The sequence below is a fragment of the Triturus cristatus genome, chromosome 9 (assembly GCF_964204655.1).
Source record: "Triturus cristatus chromosome 9, aTriCri1.1, whole genome shotgun sequence".
In the NCBI taxonomy this organism is placed as follows: Eukaryota; Metazoa; Chordata; class Amphibia; order Caudata; family Salamandridae; genus Triturus; species Triturus cristatus.
Genome location: NC_140592.1, coordinates 456,937,677 through 456,959,749, shown reverse-complemented (window position 1 = coordinate 456,959,749; position 22,073 = coordinate 456,937,677). Strand labels below are relative to the sequence as shown.

General features: G+C 46.2%; 1 protein-coding gene across 1 annotated transcript in view; it reads right to left on the bottom strand.

Annotated features, from left to right (window-relative positions):
- The window catches only part of LOC146798135 (uncharacterized), a 238,123-nt gene that overhangs the window by 46,240 nt on the left and 169,810 nt on the right, over positions 1-22,073 (bottom strand). The window contains exon 4 of the mRNA XM_085625370.1: positions 1,955-2,081. Coding sequence (XP_085481496.1) covers positions 1,955-2,081 — 127 coding nt within the window. The remainder of the gene's footprint in view (positions 1-1,954; positions 2,082-22,073) is intronic.

The following is a 22,073-nucleotide window of genomic DNA, read 5'->3' as shown; positions in this document are numbered from 1 at the left end:
GCCCCCCACCCCTGCGCGCCCCCTCTTCCCCCACCCACGAATAATGCCGGCCGCGACTGGTTAACATGGGATAATGCTGGGATCACTTGCACATAGGACCTCTTCCACAGCGGGGCATCGATACCCTGTGATTCATGGATGGAAAAATGTGACCTCCCAGAGTGACAATTTGTGACTCACAGACACCTCACTGCAAAAGCTATAACTCATTTGGGGCATTAAAACACAGAGTCACCTCCGCACCATCTAACCCGGACAATGTGCACAGTTGGAGCAGGCAGAAGACTGATCCCTGGCTTGTCAAGGCTATCCCAGATCAAACGCAGCCACACCTGTCTACATTCCGTGTCACCTGGGAGGAGGATATTGGATGCCCCCTCACACCGGAGTGGTAGCAATCTACCTCCCTTACACACAACATTTTCTGGAGTGCCAGGCTTCAATACATCCAACATAACATACTCCATCGGGCTCACCTAACACCAGAGCGAATCCACAGAATCTAGCCTTGGCCTCCACATCAATGTTTCCACTTGCCCTCTTTAAACAATAGGACCAGGCCTGCCACAGTTTGTTTTCACACGTTCTGTTACTATATTTCTCTCTTTCTGGTACATTACACCTTGTAGACTAAACGCATCACTACATACTTTCATGCATTTAAAGGTGGATTATTATTGCTCTCTTTTAAAGACTGTTGAGCGGTGTTTTGTCACATGAAATTTCTCAGATTACCATAGTAGGCACGGGTTTTGTTGCTGGTTACCCTCTCTGGCAAACCGTGAAATAGAGGATTTTCACCGTGGTAATCCTTCTCGTAAGAGATATAGTATTTTGATTTGCCATTTGGAATTTTGCATATATTTTTAATTTTAAAGCTCTGCCTGGTGGTTGTCTTTTGCAAAATCTTGTGCTAAATGTATTGACAAGAAATTGTCTATGTAAACTAGTTTCTCACTGGTATCCCGCAAGACTTTTTGATGCAAGATGCTCACTGGTGTAAAACAAAAATAATGCAAAATCGCATGATGCGTAACTTTGATAAATTTAATAAATTTCGCATAACATGAAATTTGGAAATTATATGACTTTCTTTGGTGTAATTAAAATTTCACTCAGGTCTACATGTGAGTTATGGCATTCGTCTGATCACATGTACACATCTGGCTATAAATGTGAGCGATTCATTGTCAGGGCTGCAGGACCAGTCCTTTAGTTTTCCATTTTCTCCTTTTATATGTCTCCTTTCATTTCTTCCCTTCTCCTCTTTCTATTTTCATTTTTTTAGAGCATACCACAGCTTCCCCTACACTGCAAAAAGGCTGCCTACTTGCCACTCATTTCATCTGCAGTGTGGTGCATTCCAGACAGCCACTGCCTCTAAAGCAGAACGGCGTCACAGAAAAGAATGGAATTATCCATTTTGTATTGTTTCACTATTCCAAGACAGCCAACTTGTTGGTTCTAAATGTGGTGGCCATACTTTAAAGCAACAATCCACTGCAAGATGGCCAACATTTGCTATGTTTAATTTTATTTGTTAGTGGAAGCATATCTTTGCCACATTTAGGCAGCAACGTGTTTCTCTTTTCTATTTTTATCTTGCATGTGTAGTTGAGTTTCTATTTGTTTATTTATTTATTTATTATAGATGAGTAAGCAGGTAAATGCAAAAATAAGCCAGTGGGTGGATGAATAGATGCACTGATATATGGATGAGTGAGAAAGTCCATGTAGGATGACTTATTGCGTGCCTTACCCCACCAAAAACTAACAAGGCACTTTCATTTATTGCTAATATTTCTTTGTAGTATGGTACTTTTAGTTTTGTTTTTCTTGTTCTCAAGCTATAGCTCAGTGGACCAGAATGCAAATAAAAGAACAAGACTGGCTGTGCAGTTCACACTGGACATCGGCACGAATTCTTCAATCCAGTCAACAACAAGCTACTCACCTTACTGGTTTGGTCTATATGAAGGACTTCCAAGTAAGCCTTCTGGGAATAGGACTCTGCCCATTTTGTCCTCAGGTTGAAAGTGTGTTTCCGATCCATCAAGGATTTAAAAAGACATGCAGCTTGTCTGAGATACAAATGAAACAGATACACACACACATTAATAGTAAGATATGTTTCCAACAGGTGCAGACTACTCCATTCATTTCACCCAGAGATTGAGTTATATGTACAAATCACAGAGCATACACCTGCAGTGCAATTGGCCAGTTCATCGCCTGCACATTCATTTTTTTCTGACCTCCCTCCTATGATAATAATGATAATACAAATGACAATACTTCTAATAATAATAACAACAATGCTACTGCAACAACAACTACTACAGCTAATAATAATAATGCTTGCTATCACAGTTTGCCATTTTGTAGCAATGTACATCACAAGTGTTACTACTACCCGATTCAATGATACTCAGATTATCAGCTTTGGAAACATACAATGCTGATTAAGCCTGATGGTAGTTTAACATGTGAATTGCAGTTTGTACAAACATTGTAGCACTAGTCACTTAATTGACTGAAATATCTTGCCAGCTAGATTAAATGTTACCACTATTTCCCAAGGCGAAAAAGATAACGCCAAAAGACACGAAAAACAAGTTACTTACCTGCACACTTTTGTTCTTCAGTATTGATATCTTTCATAGATTCACATGCTTGCCCCATTGTAGTATTAGCAAGCAGTGCAAAGAAAGCATTATACAGAAAGGTTCAAACAGGTGACACTGTTAACTGATTCACATTGTTTTAATAAGAACCAAACTTCAGCCAATCAGGAAGCAGTTCTCTTCCCCTCAATGGCCACAATCTCTCAGATTTCTCATCACTTGTGCAAAGGTACTACAGATAAGGAAGTCAATGTGGTAAGCTCCTACTGGAAGGAAGGAGGGTCACAGGTGAAGCTATGAAAGATATTAAAAATGGAGAACCACCGTGTACAGGTAAGTAACTTGTTTTTTCGCCACTATTGAATCTTTCATAAATTTACATGCTTGAATCTGACTAGCAAGCAGTATTAACATATTATAATGTGGAGGTGGAAAGTGTAAATTGCAGGTAATAAACCTTACCATCATTCTTATTCTTATTATTGTTATATAAAGGAAAGCTCACCTCATTGAAACAGATGGTGAAGGACTGCTTGGCCCACTGCTGCATCATCTCTTGTTGTTGCGTCCAGGCAGTCGTATCTGGTAAACGTATGCCTGTTAGTCCATGTAGCATCCCTGCATATGTCTGGTAAAGATACTCCTGCAAACAGAGCTGTAGATGTAGCTACACTTCTTATGGAGTATGCAATGACCTTTACACTCATTGAACATCCAGCCTTTTCCTGACAAAAGACAGTAGCTGCGGATACCCAACAGGGTATACTGCTACTTGATAGAGCATAACCTTTCCTGGGAGGTGCAAAGGCTACGAGGAGCTGTCCGATTCCCAAATGTTTTCATTCTCTCTTTAAGATTATCGACTCATTGATATGAAAGCTAGATGGAAATTTAGGGATTAAATGAGACATACTCCTCAAAATGACCCTGTCATCTTTGACTTTTAGGCAGGGCTCATTTAGTGTGAACACCTGCTTTTTAGTGGTCCTTCTAGCAGAAGTGAGGGATAGTAACAAAGCCAAGTTTCAGGATAGATGTTTCATTTCTGCCTTGCGAATAGTTTCAAATGGACATCTCATTAATTTGTGGTAGCACCGTGTTCAACTGCCGAGCAATAGGAGGCTTCTTAATCGGAGGGAAACTCTAAAGAGCCCTCTAAGAAATTCTTTAATTAGCCTCTTAGATCATAACAACTTTTGATGTAGTGATCTACAAAATAGTAAGATTGCCATTAGGAGGACCTGGGAAAGACCTGAATACGCCAGTTGTAGTAAGTATGGCAGAACCTGGTTGGATGTAAATTCGAAATGAGAGCACCATAGGCAGAAACAAGTCCACTTTGCTCTGGCCGGAATTTCTCTTCAATCCTGAAAGATATCGAAGAGACAGTATTCGTTGTAGTGTGGAGCCAACTTGGGCCTTGTTCATCGTTAAGAGACCTGGCACTGGCCTGGGGGGAATATGATGGTGTTCTTATAGGAGAAGTAGGTCAGTGTACCAAAATTGCCTCTGCCAGGCTGCAGCCACGAAAATTATCTGACATGACTCTCTCTTCATTTTGGTCAGAAGTCTGGGTATCAGCAGAAAATGAGGGGATGCATAAGCAAATAAGCAAATATCCTCGTCCATGCCATGTGAAATGCACTTCCCTGCAATCCTTTTTGCAGGTATCTGTTGGCGTAGGATCAACATTTGCGGTTGAGAGCTGTTGTAAATTAGTCCAGGCCTGAACTCATTTGTAGAAAATCTTCCATATTTGTTGTTGGTCCAGTTCTCACTCATGACACTCTCTTGAAGTTCTGCTGAAAGAGACCACCCTCTGGTTGTTTACTGTGGAAACATGTTCCACCTTTATTGTAATTTGATGGAGAAGTATCCATCTCCAGATATTCTGGGCTTCTCTGGATAGCAGACGTGATTTTGTTCCGCCCTGCTTATTCAGATAAAACACTAGTAGTATTGACTGTAGGGGCATGCACTACCGAATTTTGTGAAAAAGGGCTGAAGACCTACAGCTATAGCTGTCAGTTTTAAAAGGTTCATGTTTATCTTTGCTTTCTGAGATGACCATTTGCCGCAGACTTCAAGGTTTTGCAAGTGTGCTCCCAATCCTTCCAAGGATGCATCAATGGTCATTACAAATTGGGGTTGTGAGGAATGAATGTCAGGCCTGGTGAGACATTGTCGGTGTGCATTTACCTTGCCAAAGCCAAAGTCATTTTGGGTGTGACCGTTGTTACGTCTTTGAAAGTTCTTCGGCTCTAGACACACTGTTTGTCCAATTCCTTCTGTAACGGTCTCATCTAATGTCAACAGTTTGGTATTAAAGGGATGTAAGAGGACATCATCCTCAAAAGCGATTTGTATATCTAAACTGAAGTGGACTTTCTCTGTGATAGGGAAAATGTAAATTTTTTAGTTGCTGGACTCTTTCGTTTGTGGGAAAGGCCTTGCATGAGACTGTATCTAGGATTGCCCATAGAAATGTTATCTTTTTGAAAGGTTGCGAGGTTGAAGACAAGATTTTTCCACGTTCAATTTTAGGCCCAGATCTTCAAAGACTTGAAGGAAATCTCTCATGGATCTTTTTGCTGATTGCAGTGAAGAACCTTTTAAGAGACAATCATTCAGATATGGAAAGATCTGGCGACCTCTTCTTTTCAAGTTAGTAGTGGGGCGACACCTGAATATTCTGGGAGCATACTTGAGGCCAAAAAGATGTTGAACCGATAATGGCATCCGGCTACCTCGAGCTGTAGATACATTTGATGTTTTATATGCGTGGAGATGTAGAGATAAGCATCCAAGTGGTCTAGGGGTGTCATGAAATCCCCCAGGTTTAACAATTGGAGTATCTCTTGGAGTGTATCCATTCTGAAGGAGTGTTCTGAAGGAATTTGTTACCTGTTTTAAATCCAACACCTCTCTCCATTTTCCTGATTTTTTTCTAGAAAAGGAACAAAGTTGCATAGAAACCTGTTTCGATGAGCATAGGGTAGCTCCTCTATAGCTCCTTTAGAAAGGATTGAAAGTTGCCTTTTTAACAGACAAGTATGTTGCTCTGACTTCCTGCAAGGTGGATTTCGATGAGGTTTTTGAACAAATTCCAATGCTCCCAAAGTGAAGTGTTATAGGGGCGGTAACCAGTGCCTGAGAGATGTCACTGGTGCCTCAATGTTTCCTCCCCTTTGCAGAAGCTTATGGCCTCTTTTGCAGAGCTTGTCAGGAGTAAGTTGGTGCAGGTGGCGTTCTGTACTGTTGTAGGTATGGCTTACAGTAACCCTGCTGCGGCTGAGGATACGTCAGAAATCGAAAAGACTGGACATTTCTTCTGTGTGAGAACAGCCCCCTTTCTTGAGTGCCATGAAAGGGTTCGTAAGGATGCTTTTGTTGTACTCCCAAAGACCTTGCACAGTCTGTGTCAGTTTTTATAGACTGAAGGTCATCGTCAACATACTTGCCAAAGAGATTCTCGTTGTAGTATGGCATGTCCAATATCTGCGCCTGAACCTCAGGCTGAAAAGAAGTTACTTTAAGCCGACCTTGTTGTCTTAAGACAGCTGCCCACAACAATTTGATGAAAGAAAGCACAGGCAATGTTCATAGTTGTATCAATAATTTTGGCTGATGTCCTTTCTCCTTCCTGCACCATTACTCTAGCTTCCTTTTGCTTATCTTCAGGCAAAATATCTAGGTAGGCTCCCAAGTCTTACCTCATTTGCCAGTCGTAACTTTCAGGAATCGCCAAGTCGATGGATGCGTTGACAGCCGTAGCAGTCACCGAGGAGAATCTTTTTCCCACATTATCTAAACGTCTTCCCTCCTTATCACGTGATGTAGAGAAAGGAGTAACAGGATTTGTTGATCGTCTTTGATCCGCCTGCATGACTACACAGTCCGGGTGCTGATGTTCAATTAGAAATACTGCAGTATTCTCTGGGGATTTATATTTTTTATCTAGGTAATGCATCACCGCCGCTATACTTGCCTGTTTTGTTCAACAGTTTTAAGTCTCCTGCCCATATATAATCAATCTAATATGGCAATAGACTTGACAAATTTTCTTGCTCAGTCTTTAAAATCATATAAAACACATTTAATCTGTTATACAGGCACTGAGAAAGCGAACCTTTTTGGGGCTCTCTCGAGAGGAGCATGGACGCCCCTGATATCGTCTGACAGAGAACTAGCTGGTGGGAGTATAGCAGGGACTGAAAGTGGTGTGACAGTCATCCCAATCTTCCCCTGCGCTAGGTGATTGATCATGGGTAATTTCACCTTCCACAGGTTCATCACCACTATCACAATCCACATTTCATTGTTAATTGGAATGGTTGCCAAAGTTCTTAGAGGCATCATTTGTTTCTGTTACGCAGATGGGCTCCTCCCTAGATCTTGCAAACGAGGAGTGTGGATAGACACAGTATGCTGAGGAGCAGGAGTCGGTTGTGGCAGGGGTGTGGGTTACCTGATTCCAGAAAACTTTTCTAATAATCACCGGGCAAATGTAGCTTACTAATGGGATTGGAACCTCCATCATAGCTTTCTGGTAATGACCCTGGTTGTCATAAGTATCATCATATGAGCATTGCTCTTCCAAAGCCTCTCTCTCATTTGCCTGAGGCTTTTTTTGGAATTAGAAGTTACCCTCCAGGTACTTACTGTTGTCATCCTCTTAGCACTTCACTGGGTTGGGCTGTATGCATGGCCAAAAGGGCCTTCCTCATCCAATTCCTCCACTTCTAATAGATGGGCTGGTGGTATAGGAAAGACTTTGTTTGATAAATTCTGATTGGGACAAATAGTAATTGTGATCCCTTCTTCTGTGATATTGGTAATTTTGGTGTGTGCCGTCAATGGGCTCGTCGACTGAGCCGTCATTAACATTACTGACAATGAGCCCTGTACTTTAAGAAGGTGGTTGGGTCTGATGAATCTTCCGTCAAGGATATTGCCATTGACGGCCATATTGTACTGATTGACGGGATAGTCATCAACGGTCTCATAGGCACTGATGTCGTCATCGTTGTGGATCTCGGCGAAGATGTAGATGTTGTCGTCGTTGAAGTTGTGTTCATCATTGATGTGTACTTCGTTGACAGTTTCATCAATGTTTTTTTCAACAATGTGTGCTTTGTTGTCGATGGATCCATTGAGGTCCTTTTTTGCTCTGAAGAAGATTTCTTCAATTAAGGTGCAGACCTGCTCTTGCTTGATTTTGAATCAAAAGGTAATGAAAGATCCTTCTTTTTCTGAGATTCAATTTCCGGGGTCATTTCTCGGTGCTTAGTCTTAGGGATTTTCTTAAGAGGAGTCTTTTTCCTCATGTCTTGCCCTTTTCTTTACAGGAGATGAAGTTCACTCTCCTTCATCCTTAGATGGAGGGTTTTCAAAGGCCGGCTTTTTCTGCAACTATAGGAAAAGTCTGGCTGCTCTATCCTTCAATGTTTTAGCCATAGAGTGCAACAGTATTTGCACCCTTAAGGCTTATTTAGTTGATGATGGCAATTTAATCATTCTTTGTGAGGATCCTCAGTATATAATTTGAGTTTTCCACAAGATCTACATGGCTTAAAATGCACTTCTTCGACCCCCCCTCTGACATAACATACTTCTTATCAGAATTAAGCAGCCAAGATGTTATCTCAAGCTTGGTGACAAATGAAAGTCAATCAGAGGTCAAAGGTCGAAGGATATCAACTGGAACACTGAAGAACTGTGCAGAGCTGAGGTAGGCTCCCTCTCACACAACATGTGGTAAGAAATCTGAGGTATGGTGGAACTGGTTAAAAATGTCTCTTGTTTGAACTTTGCTGCATAATGCTTTGTTTGTACTACTTGTTATAACTACAGTGGGACTCCCATCGTGATGACGGGGAAGATCCAAGCATGTGAATCTATGAAAGCTTCAATACTAGAGAAAAACACATTTATTTCTGGAAAATAGGCAGCAGGCGGTCTTTTATAGATGCGCTTATGGAAATGTAGTCAATTAAAATACTGCTTTCACTGTTGGTACCTAAACTACAGGAAAGGAGGGGGGCAGCTGGGATTCCTAGATGGCCAGGTTCTTCGGATGGAGAAGTGCTCTCCTTCAGAGTTGAAACTGTGACTGTAATGGTAAACAGGGCTACAGCTTGTGAGACATCAGTGGCCTGTACCTAGATGGGGACACGGGGAGGCATACTACGTAAGATGCCAAGGTATAATCAGATTTGCTGCAAGAAATAACAGCTCCAGGGGTGGAGCCTATGGGTGCAGAATAAAGCGGGGGAGGCAACACATTACCCCTTCAGCTGCTGGTTAGAGCCCACACATCATTTGCCATGGGTATTCAGCCCATCAGAGTGCATCGAGTAGATCCACACTGCAAGTAGCCCACTAGTGTGATATACTTTTGGGCTTTTTGTTACCTGCTTTACCCACACTATAGATAGAGGAGGAGGTTGTTCTGCTCAAAGACAACTGACCTACTTGATCACTGTGCCTTGATCACTGATACTGACAACCTATAGTAAACATGTTGGAAAGACAAAATGGCAACATTTATTTTTTCACATCATAGGAAGGTAGGGAGAAGATGTGGTCAAATGCCAGGAAAGAGGACAAACCTTCTCATCTACTGCGGAGGTGGCAATGACAAAGCGAGAAAGGACCCTGTTGCGTTCCATCAATATCCTACATACAGACTCAAGACACGGAATAGCTTAACATTAAAACTGTACTGAAAGAGGTATGAATTTTGTTTTAGGGTTTGCAGAGAGCTAGCAGTGGAACAGATAATGGACAGCACTGAGAAAAGGGTCTATGCTCTGGAGGGGCATTTGACAAAGGTAGATGTGGGGCTGTAAGCTACAAAGTCTTTTGAGTCCAGCTCTGTGGAGGCTTTGACTAATAGAGGCAAAACTGAAACCTTGGATAACCTGTGCAGGGGTGCTCATGTTTGAATACTGTGGTTTGCTACAGAGAGTGATAGTGAGGCTCTACCTGAGTGGGATCACGGAGTTACTGGCAAAGTTACTGGGTTTGAAACAGGATGCAAACTGGGACATGCTTTCAGACTCTGCCAGAATTCGAGTCAACCTAAAGGTGTTGGTGGTGCCACAGTCATGGCGATAGTTAAGACAGCTGAAATGAGGGATCATATTGTGAGGCAGCAGAAAAGAAGAAAGTTGTAAGATAGGGGGGAGGCTACACTGTTGATGAAGGGGAAGAGATTTCTTTATATTTACAGACTGTAAATAGTTTGGGCACTTTTCATAAAAGTGTGGTAAATGTAGCTGTACCAACGACACATTCAGATGATCATACCTCCTACATATTTACTTTAATACTCCTGCTACTTTGGATTGAATCCGCAAACTACCCAGGAAGTGGCTATTCACAGTAAGCACTTTCAATAATCACATTGCAGACATGTGGATGAAGCCTACTTATATGCCTGCTATTTCAAAAAACGTTTTATGTTTTCAAATTCTGAAGGTATTGTCTATAGAAATGTGCATAGTGGATGAGACAACAAGGTTTCATGAGGAGGCAGAAGCCATGGTCTCGCCCAAGCATGCTATTTACATCAGCCTAGTGCTAGTTGATTTAACAATGAGGGAATGACTATCTCTTCTGTCATGAAGTATTCCACCTGGCTTGAACATGAACTCAGGTTTTGACAGGGGAAGCCCCTCAAAGCAGGTTCTGCCAGAGGAAAGCAGGCAGAAGGATTATTTTCATGCAATGAGAGCAGCTAACCTCAAACTGACAGACCCTGCAGATAGTTTAAAAAGAGTACAGTTTCACATTCAAGAGATTTCCATCAACATGTCCTCCACAGACAGAAAAAGAACAGGCATGCAAACTGAGTTAAATTTTTAAAGGCAGTTTAGCAAACGTTCCTGAAGCAAGCTATGCAACAGGTGCCCGGAGAAGATTGGAATATAGCAACTCCATATATTTTCTTATCCCCCAAAAAAGACCTGGATCGATGAGCGTGACTTAAGTGTCATCTGCTGTCCAGATCCTCACTCCATTAATAAGTTCAAAATCTGTTTAGAAATTCCCTACCAAAGGCTTAAACGTGGGAGGAGTTCAGCCTCAAGGCTCACAGGCACAATCTGAACACTAGGCCTCCTTATCTACCAACTTTAACATGGCAAACAATTTGCCACCCTCCTCTTCTGTCCTGGGCATGACTGGGTTAGATCCCCTACACTTGTCAGGCTTCCAGACAATTCTTTGGTCACTGACGCTTCCTCACCCGGTCTATGTCAAGGTGATCAATTTTGAGGCACTCTAGATCGCGGAAAAAAAGATCGCTACATTTGATGTTGAGGAGTTTCAAGAACTTTAAGTGGTGCAGTAGATGTATCATCAATGTTCCTTCATCCCCTGGTATCCATTTCGGTACAGATTTATACTAGTGGCAAAGAATTCAGCATCTTTTTTCTATTACACATGCCCAACCTAAGATGAAGGCATGGTAGGTTTGGACTACCTTAACTGGAATAACTTGATTTTCATTTCTTTGGACTTTGTTGAAATATTTACAATTCGCATATGATTTACCAGTTTGGTCAAGGATTAATAGTTATGGATTTAGGCATAAGCCTGTTGGATAAATTAAAAGTGAAGGTTAGGTGTTTAGGCTTATATTATGATTTTAAGGTTCGCCTTACAGGTTTAGGCATATGCAGAGGTTTAGGTATCGGCCAACCCACAAAAGGTTCAGGAATAGGATTAGGGAATGGATAGTTAGGCTCTGGCGTTAGGCTAAATTCACAGGGTTTGGTTTAGGAGTGTCTCTATGGGCTGGGTTATCCCTATTCAGAACCCCAACTTAAATGAGCTGTGTCCTAACTGATGCCCCAAATGAGGGTGGTCCACCTTAAATTAGACCGAAACACCTGGTTAAGAAACCAAAAAACCAAGAGACTGCACATAACATGTATTCTGTTGCTGAATGGACATTTTTTAAATATTTTTAAATAACTTTATTTATGAATTTCAGGCAGGTGGAATAACAGTGGAGCAAACCCTACCTTGCCCACCCTTAGTCTAGCAAACCCCAATACATAGCTGAAACAGCATATCCTGTCTAGAAGCGCCGAGAGTGGTGACAGACAGTACACTGATGACAAACAGTTTCCAGTGCAGCTCCCCGTCACGCCCATCCACCGTTTCCCCCCTCCCTCCCCCCGAAACCCAACCCCCCCCCCCCCCCCCCGAGATATCCGTATGTAGCTGCGCTATGGAAGTGCGGAGATGAGGCAGCCCCCTAAGCTGTATCCCTAGACTGTGGGGCGTCGGTAAGTTTAAGCAGGCGGAGATATCTGGGACATGTAACTTCGTTAAATTCCTGCACCAACAGCGCCAGAATAGGATGCCAGATAGTGCGGAAGGAATCAGAAGAATGAGAGAGGGCAGCGTGTATATGTTCCATCTCAATAATGTACCACAATTTGTGCAACCAACCAGTATGGGTCGGGCGAGTTTGCGTACCCCAGAGCGCTAATATGTGGTGTACTGCTGCGCCCAGTGCTAACCCCTTGTGTTTCCCCCGAATTGATTTCAGCGGACAAGTAATGGCATTAGGCAGCCCTAACAAAGTATAGGCAGGGAAGCGGGGTATTTCCGTTTCAAAATAAGTATCGATATCATTAAGGACTGCAGTCCAGTACCCCGTAACCTCCCTACAGTCCCAGAGGATGTGCGTCAACGTGCCCTCTTCGTCGCAACCCCTCTAACAGGTGGGGCTGTGGTCTGCACTAATTTTTGTTAAGGCGGGCCGGGGTCAGGTACCAGTAAAGGGCCGCTTTAACCACTGCTTCCCTGCTCGCTGTGTTTCTGGCAGTATGATTAGCTCTATAGTAAATCTGTTGCCATTCCTTCCAGGAGAGACTCCTACCTAGCTCTGTCTCCCATCGGCGCTGCCCAGCAGAGCGCTCCAGGAGAGCCGAGGGACGTAACAGACGATAAAGGTCAGAGACCAAATGGCGGTCAGAATGCTTCGATAAAAGCCATTTCTCATAGGTCGTGAGATGTCGGCTAACCAGAGGCCGCATGTCAGGGTGCATTAACGAAAGGCGGATTTGGAAGTATTGGAAACGTTTGGGACGTTTGATGCCATGCCAGCCGGTCACCTCAGCAAACGGGAGGAAGCCGTCAATATCAAATAGATGCCCAGCAGACTTACAGGTCGAAGCCCGCCACTCTGGGAACGCCCGTGCATCAAGGCCGGGAGGGAAGGCTGGGTTATCGAATAGGGGCGTAAGTGGCGATGGGAAGGAGGTGAGATGGTGCCGGGTCGCCACCGCGTCCCAGACCCGCACCACTGATCGCGTGATAGGAGATTTGTTAAGATATGTCGGTCTATCGGACGGCTTCAGGAATGGTACCTTCCACAAGGAAAGACCGGCCATTGCCCTGTCTTGAAATAGCCATCGTTTCTCCGATTCAGGCCTACTCCATTCAACGAGATATCGGAGCTGCGCTGCCCTATAGTAAATCAATAGGTGGGGAATCCCCAGCCCCCCCTTCATCCGGAGATTGGTAGGCAATCTCTCGACGCACTCGTGGGTGTTTCCCTGCCCAGATAAAATGGTGTAGCCCCTGTTGGAGTGAGTGGATGTAGCGCATGGGAGGCCCCACCGGGATGGTCTGAAAAATTTATAATATTTTAGGCAAAATTAACATTTTAACCGCGGCTACACGGCCCAACAGCGACAGAGGATGGGACCGCCATTTGCAAAGATCGCGCGCGATTAGGGAGTGGAGATGGGAATAGTTTCGAGCTATTGTCTGATCTGTGGACGGGGTTAGGATGATCCCCAGATAGGGGAGCTCAGACTGCGGTCGCACGCCCCCGAGTTCTGGAAAGTTGCACTCGAGATTGCTCTCGTTGAGACCCAGCGGCAGCCATATGAATTTCCCCACATTAACTTAAAAGCCCGATACCTTGCCAAAATCAGTCAACTCCTGCAGAAACGCTGGGACCGATCAGGTGGGAGTCTCCAGGGTCGCCAAAATATCATCGGTGTATAAACTGACGACGTGACGCTCCCCCCCCAAAGGGAATACCCGAAATGTTGGAGTTGTCCCTAATCCGTTGCGCTAGGGGCTCGATATATAGCGCAAAGAGCAGAGGTGAAAGAGGCACCCCTGTCTCGTGCCCCGCCTGATATCGATCGGCTGCGAGCTAATCCCATTCACCCGGATCGTCGCAATGGATCGGTCGTAGCAGCTCGCAACCCAGGCACTAAAGCGGTCCCCTATGCCGAAGCGCTGTAGCGTCTGATCTAAGAAGCCCCAATCCACCCTGTCAAACGCTTTCTCAGCGTCGACCGAGAGCAACAGAGCGTCCAGCTCCATATAGTGGGCTTTGTCTATTAGATGCATCAGCCGCTTGGTTTTATCACTGCTTTGCCTGTTGGGTATAAACCCCGATTGATCGGGTTCAATAATGCCCGGCAGGCGGGGGCCCAAGTGAGCCGCCAAGATGACCGTGAACAACTTTAGGTCGAGGTTGAGTAAGGAAATGGGGCGGTACGCCGCGCACTGAGTGGGATCCTCCCCGGGCTTGGGGATCACCACGATATCAGCTTCCAACATATCAATCGGGATGGAACCCGGTCCCTGGAAGGAGTTAAACAAGCGAGTTAAAATCGGGGTTATAGGCTGGCAGAAGGCTTTGTAAAAACCCGCCGAAAACCCATCCGGTCCAGGGGACTTCAGGGGTTTGAGGCGAGAGATCGCACTAATGCCTTCCTCGACCCTGATTGGCACATCTAACGCTGCAGCACCAGACGGGTTTAAAGCGGTTACCGCTGCCTGGTTGAGGTACGCTTCCCCCGAGCCATCGACTGGAAGGTCCCTACTATACAAAGTGGCATAGAAGGTACGGAGAGTCTCCGCGATTTGTTCATCACTTTCAACCCGCTCACCAGCCGCAGTGCAGAGGACCTCGATTTTAGACCGCTGAGCCCGAGCTCGGAGTTTGCTCGCTAGAAGCCTCCCCGTCTTGTCCCCCCCGACGTAGCATGAGTGTTTGAGTCATAGAGCGGTATATTCCGCCCTGTCCAAATCCAGGCTGGCCAGTTGGGCTCGAGCTGCCTTCAGCTGCCGCCAGATTCTCGGGGCCCCAGTACGACAGTGTACCCTCTCCAGCTCCGCCACTTTGGCTGTTAAGTCTGCCCGTTTCTCGTTACGGGCCTGATTATCCGCTGCAGATATGCCGATAAGTTCCCCTCTCACCACCGCTTTAAGGGCCCCCCACAACGCAGTCAAGGGAAAGGCAGGGGAGTCGTTAAGCGACAGGTAGTCAGTAATGCATTTATGCACTTGCTTGGTGACCTCAGGACGCTGCAAAAGGGACTCCTGGAGACGCCATCGCCCCCCGGCCGGCGCAAGGTGCGAAGGTCGAGCGAAACCGTCACCGCATCTTGATCGGACAAGGCCGCTGGAACAATGTCCACATTGCCAACCAAATCGTGAAGGTCGGGCGTCCCCAGAAAATAAAATAATCGAGCATACGTTTGGTGCGCATGAGATTAAAATGAATAGTGAGTGCTATGAGGACGAGCTGCTCGACAAAGATCCATCAGCCCCCTACTCTGTAGCCAATCCCGCCCTGCACCAGATATCGCCCCCGCCCCCCCCCGTGCCGTTGACCAGATCTGTCTCTATCAGGATCCATGACCAAGTTGAGGTCGTCACCAATTAATATATATGCCTATACTGGTGGTGGAGTATTTCGGACAGGGCATCTATAAGGAAGGGTTCTTGCCCAGAATTGGGAGCATAGAGGGAGCCCACCACAATAGGGGTACCGCCCACCCAGATCCTGTACGCTAGTAGCCGTCCCTTAATCTCTGCTAGTTTGTCGCCAATGCTACCCTGAAAGTGTCTTGCTACTAATATGGCCACCCCCCCCTTTCTTATCTGGCCAGGAGGAATAGAATTGGTGGGGAAACACCTGAGACCTCATCCTATTCCAATCTTTTGGTAGGAGATGTGTTTCCTGCAACAGGCAAATCGAGGCCCCGGAGTTCTCCAAGTAACTCAGGATTGCCCACCTCTTGATGGGGTTATTCAGCTCCTTCACATTGAGAGTAAGAACTTGGGTCATCGTGGGAGACATAGCAAGTCTGTGGGAGTGTGCGCTGTGACCACCATCAAGTAATGCGTGTAAAAAAGTGACTCAGTGACTTCACCCCCGCCAGGCCCCCCAATCTGGGAGCCACCCGCCCCCATAGGTCCCTGAAGACACACACCGATAGGACACCGCAGCAGGGACAACGCGCTTCGCGCTGCCCCGATAGGGATCCCCCCAGCAGGCGTCCGGAGCGCAGACGAGCAGCCTTGAGATGCCCACCGCCCCAATGCAGGAGCTGCCCCCCAGTTACCGTGTAGATGGGATGGGGGTCACCAAAGAGTCCAACAGTCCAGGCGACTTCCCCCAGGTCCGGGAAGGCGCGCAGTCCACTTGGGCAGCAAGGCACTGAAGCTGGGGACGGTCACACAGCAGGAGAACCAGAAGCTGAGGCGAGCAATACAGGGCCCCTCTACACGCCCCCAGATCTCACCAGTTCTCACCAGGGTGGGCAGTAACCACACAGGCCCATGCAGTCTCCGGTCCGCCCCGGGCAGCGCCGCAGCCGGATCAGCCCACACCTCCGCTTCGAGGAATCACTGCTAGGCCCGAAAGCGCCTCCGGCCCCCGCTGGGCGATCACACTGTCTTCAAGGCGCAGGTCCTCGCGCCCCGCCGCAACACTGGAGCGCCACCGCCTCTCTATGCAGGGCCGCCGGCTGATCAATGAGGCGCCACCCACCCAGCTAGGCCCCAAAGCCGCGGCATTGATTTTCGCACCGCGGGGATGCTGCATCGGCAGCCGGGTGCAGAGCAGGGACCACACCCCCGCCCCTCTCCACAGCACCGAAGTTGTGCGCCGTCCACTCAGCACCGCGGCGCGTGTCCTTACTCCTCCAGGGCCGGACCACAGCCGGGGACTCCGCCGAAGGGACACCCACCGCTGACTCCACCAGCCGTTACTCGGGCGCCATTACACCAGCAGGGCACCAAATCCCGGCCAGAGCAGAGCGCGGGATACGGCGATGCCACCAACTCTCCAGCGTCGCTCCACCGCTCCACGGAACGGCAGACCACCAGTAAAAGCCAAGGTGAGGGGATGACCTGTGTCGGGGAACCGGGGGAGAAGGGCCGCGGCGGGGAGCCTCAGCAAACCGCTTCCGATCAGGCCGCCATCCTAGCCACGCCCCCGACATTTTGTTTTTACTATATACATATCTTTTAGTCACATATGATTCAAGAACAAAAGAAATCACACCAAAATGCTAGATGTATAAGAAAATGCAAACCTCATTGCTAAAATATTTCTGGTCTTTTGAAAAAAGATATTAATACTTCTAATCCCATTACTACTACTATTACTACTAGTACTACTACTGCTACTAATAATATCAATCATCTTTACTAGCCCATGCAAGTCGCACCACAATATTCTCTTCATGGGCCCTACATTTTCTCTATTTTGTGGGAAAACCCAGAGTCTGATATATAAGACTTTTTCCACCATCATACACCTATTATTATATGACGGGACAAATCTAGAGCCCGGCAGTCATACAATATATCTCTTGACAACCATCAATGCCTTGTTACTAAATATCTTGCTTTATTTTGAAACAGTTTCATAATCCCACATGCCCAGCAAGATTAATTAAGTGGAGCAGTCGAAGAAAGCGCCCAGACATGCCTGTCTTCATCCATTCCCATAACACTTGCATGCAGGGGCATTCCCACATGGCGTGGGCAAACTGCCCTATATGACCATATCCTTTCAAACAACTGCTGTCAGTGAGTAAGCCAAACATTGCCAGGCTTTTCCTTGAAATTAATGTCTCAATGTATTAGCTTTTCCAGAGTGAGTCTAAACCCAGACCGGATGAGCACATCTCTTAGGAACATATGGGCCTCTGCCGATTCATCATCTTCCTTTGTACCCACATCTCTCATCCACCTCTACCTGAGTGAATGTAAATTATTTTGTTGACCAATATTGTATAAATCAGAGATGGCAGAGCTCTCCACGGGAGGTGACAGAGCTCTAAATGCTAATGGGAATTACTCCTGAACATTCTACCGCTAGTGTTTATGTTTGTGGAAGGCATGTTTGAGCTGCACGTATCTAAACAAAATTGTATACAGGCTGGGTCAAATTCTTCACTCATATCCACATATGACTTGAGACAATCTGACCCCCATATATTTTCGATATGCCTATCATATCCCATTGCATGAACCACTGAAGCATGTGCAAGTCACGTACAAACACAGAGTCACATAATACCATTTCTAGAGTTGGGACATCATACAACCCTATAAACTCAGGCACCAGGTAACATGTGTTCACTACCACCCTGCTAATCTCAGGCATAGCTTTCAGGACTTTTCCTTTATAAACAACACTAAGATCCCTTTTGAGCTTATGGCATGTCTGATTGCCATCAAGGAAGTTTCGCGTCTGGATTTTAAGACCCACTCATTGATAAGGACACAAATTAACACAAACAAAACTCCCCCGATCCCCCACTCATCAAATCCACAGGTGAGATTCTCTCCTTCGACCTAGCTCCTCCTCACACACTCCCTCGACCCTGCTCTACCCCCATCGTGGCATGGGCATACAATCAACAGCCTTTCCAATCTATTCAACTGAATGAGACCTGATAATCCCCACTGAACAATGGATGGCGTAATTTTATTTGATTTGTTTTTAATTTGCAATTGCTATATTGCCGATCATTTAAGAGGGGGCAAGTCCTCAACTAATGCAACGACACCACATAAATCTTCCACACCCCAAGGTTCATATACAATGGCACTATAGCACATTCTTTAAGTAGGCCTAGGTCATAGGTCAAACCTTTTTGGGTTCTGTCTATTTATATAGTTCACTATTCTTAACAGACCTACTCTATTAGTGACTAGAACTGACCCAAGTACTCACCCTCTACTAGCATTCTGCCCTCCACCCACCATGGCTACATACATTACCAGTCCTACTGAAGGCTCACTTTCTAAAGTTGGCTTCAATGCCTATAAGATTACTTATCCCCTAACCTGACTAGTAAATGCTGCTAAGAAATTCAAACACAATATAATCAAAAGACACCCGGAACTGCTTATATCTGATACCTATCTCTGTCTATCCAGCGGCAACATCCTTAACGACCTAATCTTTTTCACGAACAGAAGAGCACAATGGAGGAAAACCCTCATATCTTTATTTCAGGTCAAACAGATAAACAAAACACCTCATGGTTTCAGTCTTCCCGTTACTTCCTCTCCAATCTTCAAAGCCGATCTCACCATTACCATTTACAACAACGGGATCGTTCTCACTCAAGCATCAGATCAAAATCTAGAGCAGTTTGACAAACTCTTTATGAAGATTAAAAACGAATTAGCTAACAATACAACCCCTTTGCCACAAGATCTAGCGCTAGCAACCACAAGGGTACCCCAAAGCTCTGTTCCCAGTTCCTCTTCGGATACACCTCCCTCCTCGCCTTGCTATTGACCTTTGGCCCTGCTGGGTGGCGGATCGAATGCTCCACCGATTGCACTGCCAGTAACCCTCTCATCATTACCAACCACTCTATCAAGGTACCCTGGAACACCGCAAATCCTCAGTGACCAACTACCCCCTCTGGAACATCTCAATACCGCAACTGACCCATCTGGCACTAAACGAGACCCTTCCCCCCCACCAGTTTTCCCCACACAACTTCTACACCTCCCCCAGCACCCAGACATGGTGGCACACCTGGACCAACTCCACCCTCTGGAACATCTCAATACCGCCACTGACCCATCTGGCACTCAACGAGACCCTTCTCCCCCGCCAGTTTTCCCCACACAACTTCTACCCCTTCCCCAGCACCTTGACTTAGTGGCACGCCTGGACGATTTATCACTCCAGCTGCACCTTCTCACCCTCGAACTTCATGATCTAAAATCTGTCTCATTGGAACAAATACCTCAGATAAGCTCCCTCCTCTCCTGTACGAATCTGCCCAGAGCCCCTGCTAGCGCTAGCGTTAGAGCTCGTCTTGACCAAATCTCTCCCCTCTCTATCTCTAAAACCGTACCCTTATCTAACGCACCCTCCCGCCCCAGAAGACCGTTGGCCTATCTCGCGCTCAACGATATCGATGACTTACTCAACTCTTACTCGCTTATCCCAACAAGATTCCTACAGGGCAAATCCAAGCCAGTCACCCAAACCCAAACAGAGAACCCCCCCACAACCTTAGAGTCATAAGCAACAACAACCTCATGAGAGTGAACATCATACAGACTCCTCACCCCTTACACCGGTACAACCTAAATGCATACTACTCAACTGCAGGTCAGCCAGCAAACATGCCTCTGATATCTTCGACCTCATCCAACACAATGAGATAGATATCATCCTCACTGAAATTTGGCTCAATCCCTCTTCCACTCCTATCCTAGACCTCCTAGTGTCCCCTACCCATGACATAATTTGTCTAAATAGAGCTTTGAAACTGGGAGGTGTTTTAGCCTGTACACACCGGAGCACTCTCGCGGTCTCCCTCTTGGAGTATACTACGACATCATCATGCGAATACCTTTGTCTCAACATCTCCAGTAACAATCACCCGGTGTGCAAATTACACACATTCTATCACCCCCCTGGGGATAACCTCCCCTTCATCGAACAATTAATGGAAATCATCTCTGGCAATGTCAATTCCGTTCTGTCCCACATCTACCTCTGTGATTTCAACCTCCACTGGTCTAACCCTAATGACCAACCTGTAACATGCCTCAAATCTTTCTTGAGTGATCACAAGCTGATTCAACATTGTGACCGGCCAACCCATAATAAATACTCTGGACCTCATCATCACCAAAGGACACACCATCACAATAGATACCATCACCCCTTGTGATTGATCCGACCACCACAGCATCTTCTTCCATATTAACATGGCGGTGTCTCTAAGGAAGGGTCAACCAACGAAATCAAAGATTTGGAAAAGGGACCTCAGCGATATCAACACAGCCGATCTAGCAACCCACTGTAAACTTGCCCTCTCTTCTCAAGTCGACATGTCTGAGGTTCATGTACTCACCGATTCCTACTACTCTACTATCTCTAGCATAATGGATTCTGTTGCTCCACTCCAACAAAAAAATGCCTCAACGAAAACATCCAAACCTTGGTTCAACTGCAACTTAAACTTGGAATGTCGCAACCTATGGCTATCGAACGATCCTGGAGATCCAAACCATCCGTGGACCAACAAAAAATCCTTACAACGGTTAGGAGCTCCTATAACAAGCAAATCAAGCGAGCAAAGGTGGACTATTTCAGATCCCAACTTAATCATGCCGCAAATCGCCCCAAGAAACTTTTTGAACTGGTTAAACAACAATCGGTGGAAGCACCAAACCGCCCTGACTCTGAAGTCAGCCGCCCCACATATGATGATCTGGCTGCTTTCTTTACTGAGAAATCAAGACACCTCAATATTGAACTTGTTAGACCTGTCAGCCCTTTGGGTGGTCCCTCCTCATCATTATTTATTTTGTCCCACTTTTGCCTCAAACCCTGTTTGAATTTTTCCTTTTTGGGAACCACCAGACTTTTTCGTGTTGCTGCAGATTCAGGGAGCCATTTTACCTACCCCTGAAACTTCTGTCTGAGGGCCTGGAGCACAAAATGGTGGCCACCTGTGACATCACCAGCATCCACTGGAACCTACCAGCACCTTCCAGAACATTCCAGAACCCTGTGACAGTTGGAGGCGGTTTAGAATGTTGGGAAGCTAAGACAGAGTGTTGGCAGTTGGAGCTGGCAGTTGGCACCTGACTGGTGAAGAGAGAGCAGCACAACAGTGAAGGAGGAAGGAGTGAAGCAGCAGGGGTGGAAACTTGTGCCTGGAGTGGGGTCCATAAACCCACCCTTGATACTTGTCCCTACTGATGGATCCCAGCCTGTAGCCCTGTGTGGGAAGAAGCCAGAAAAACTCATCCTAAGGACCTGGACAGCAGGAACAGGCCTTAGAAGCAGAAAGCAGCAAGATCCTGACCTGGAAACTGGTTTCCCTGGAGTCCGGCGTCGAGTAGCCTAAGACCTGGAGCCCGAGGTGGAGAAGCGGCGCTGACTGAAGAAGCAGACGTCGTACCCGGAGCCGCCTGAGGTCGTGAGAGGGCGCCGACGGAGGTCGTGAGGAATACCAAAGGTCGAGGAGGAAGTTAACCGAGGTCGAGTGAGCGACGTCATCGGAGGAGTGAAGTCCGCCCTCCGGAGTCGTCGGAGACCGAGGTGAAGTGTACCGGAGGTCGGGAGTGAGGATCGCACTCCGGAGTCGCCCGGAACCTGAGAGGAGGAGCACCGGAGGT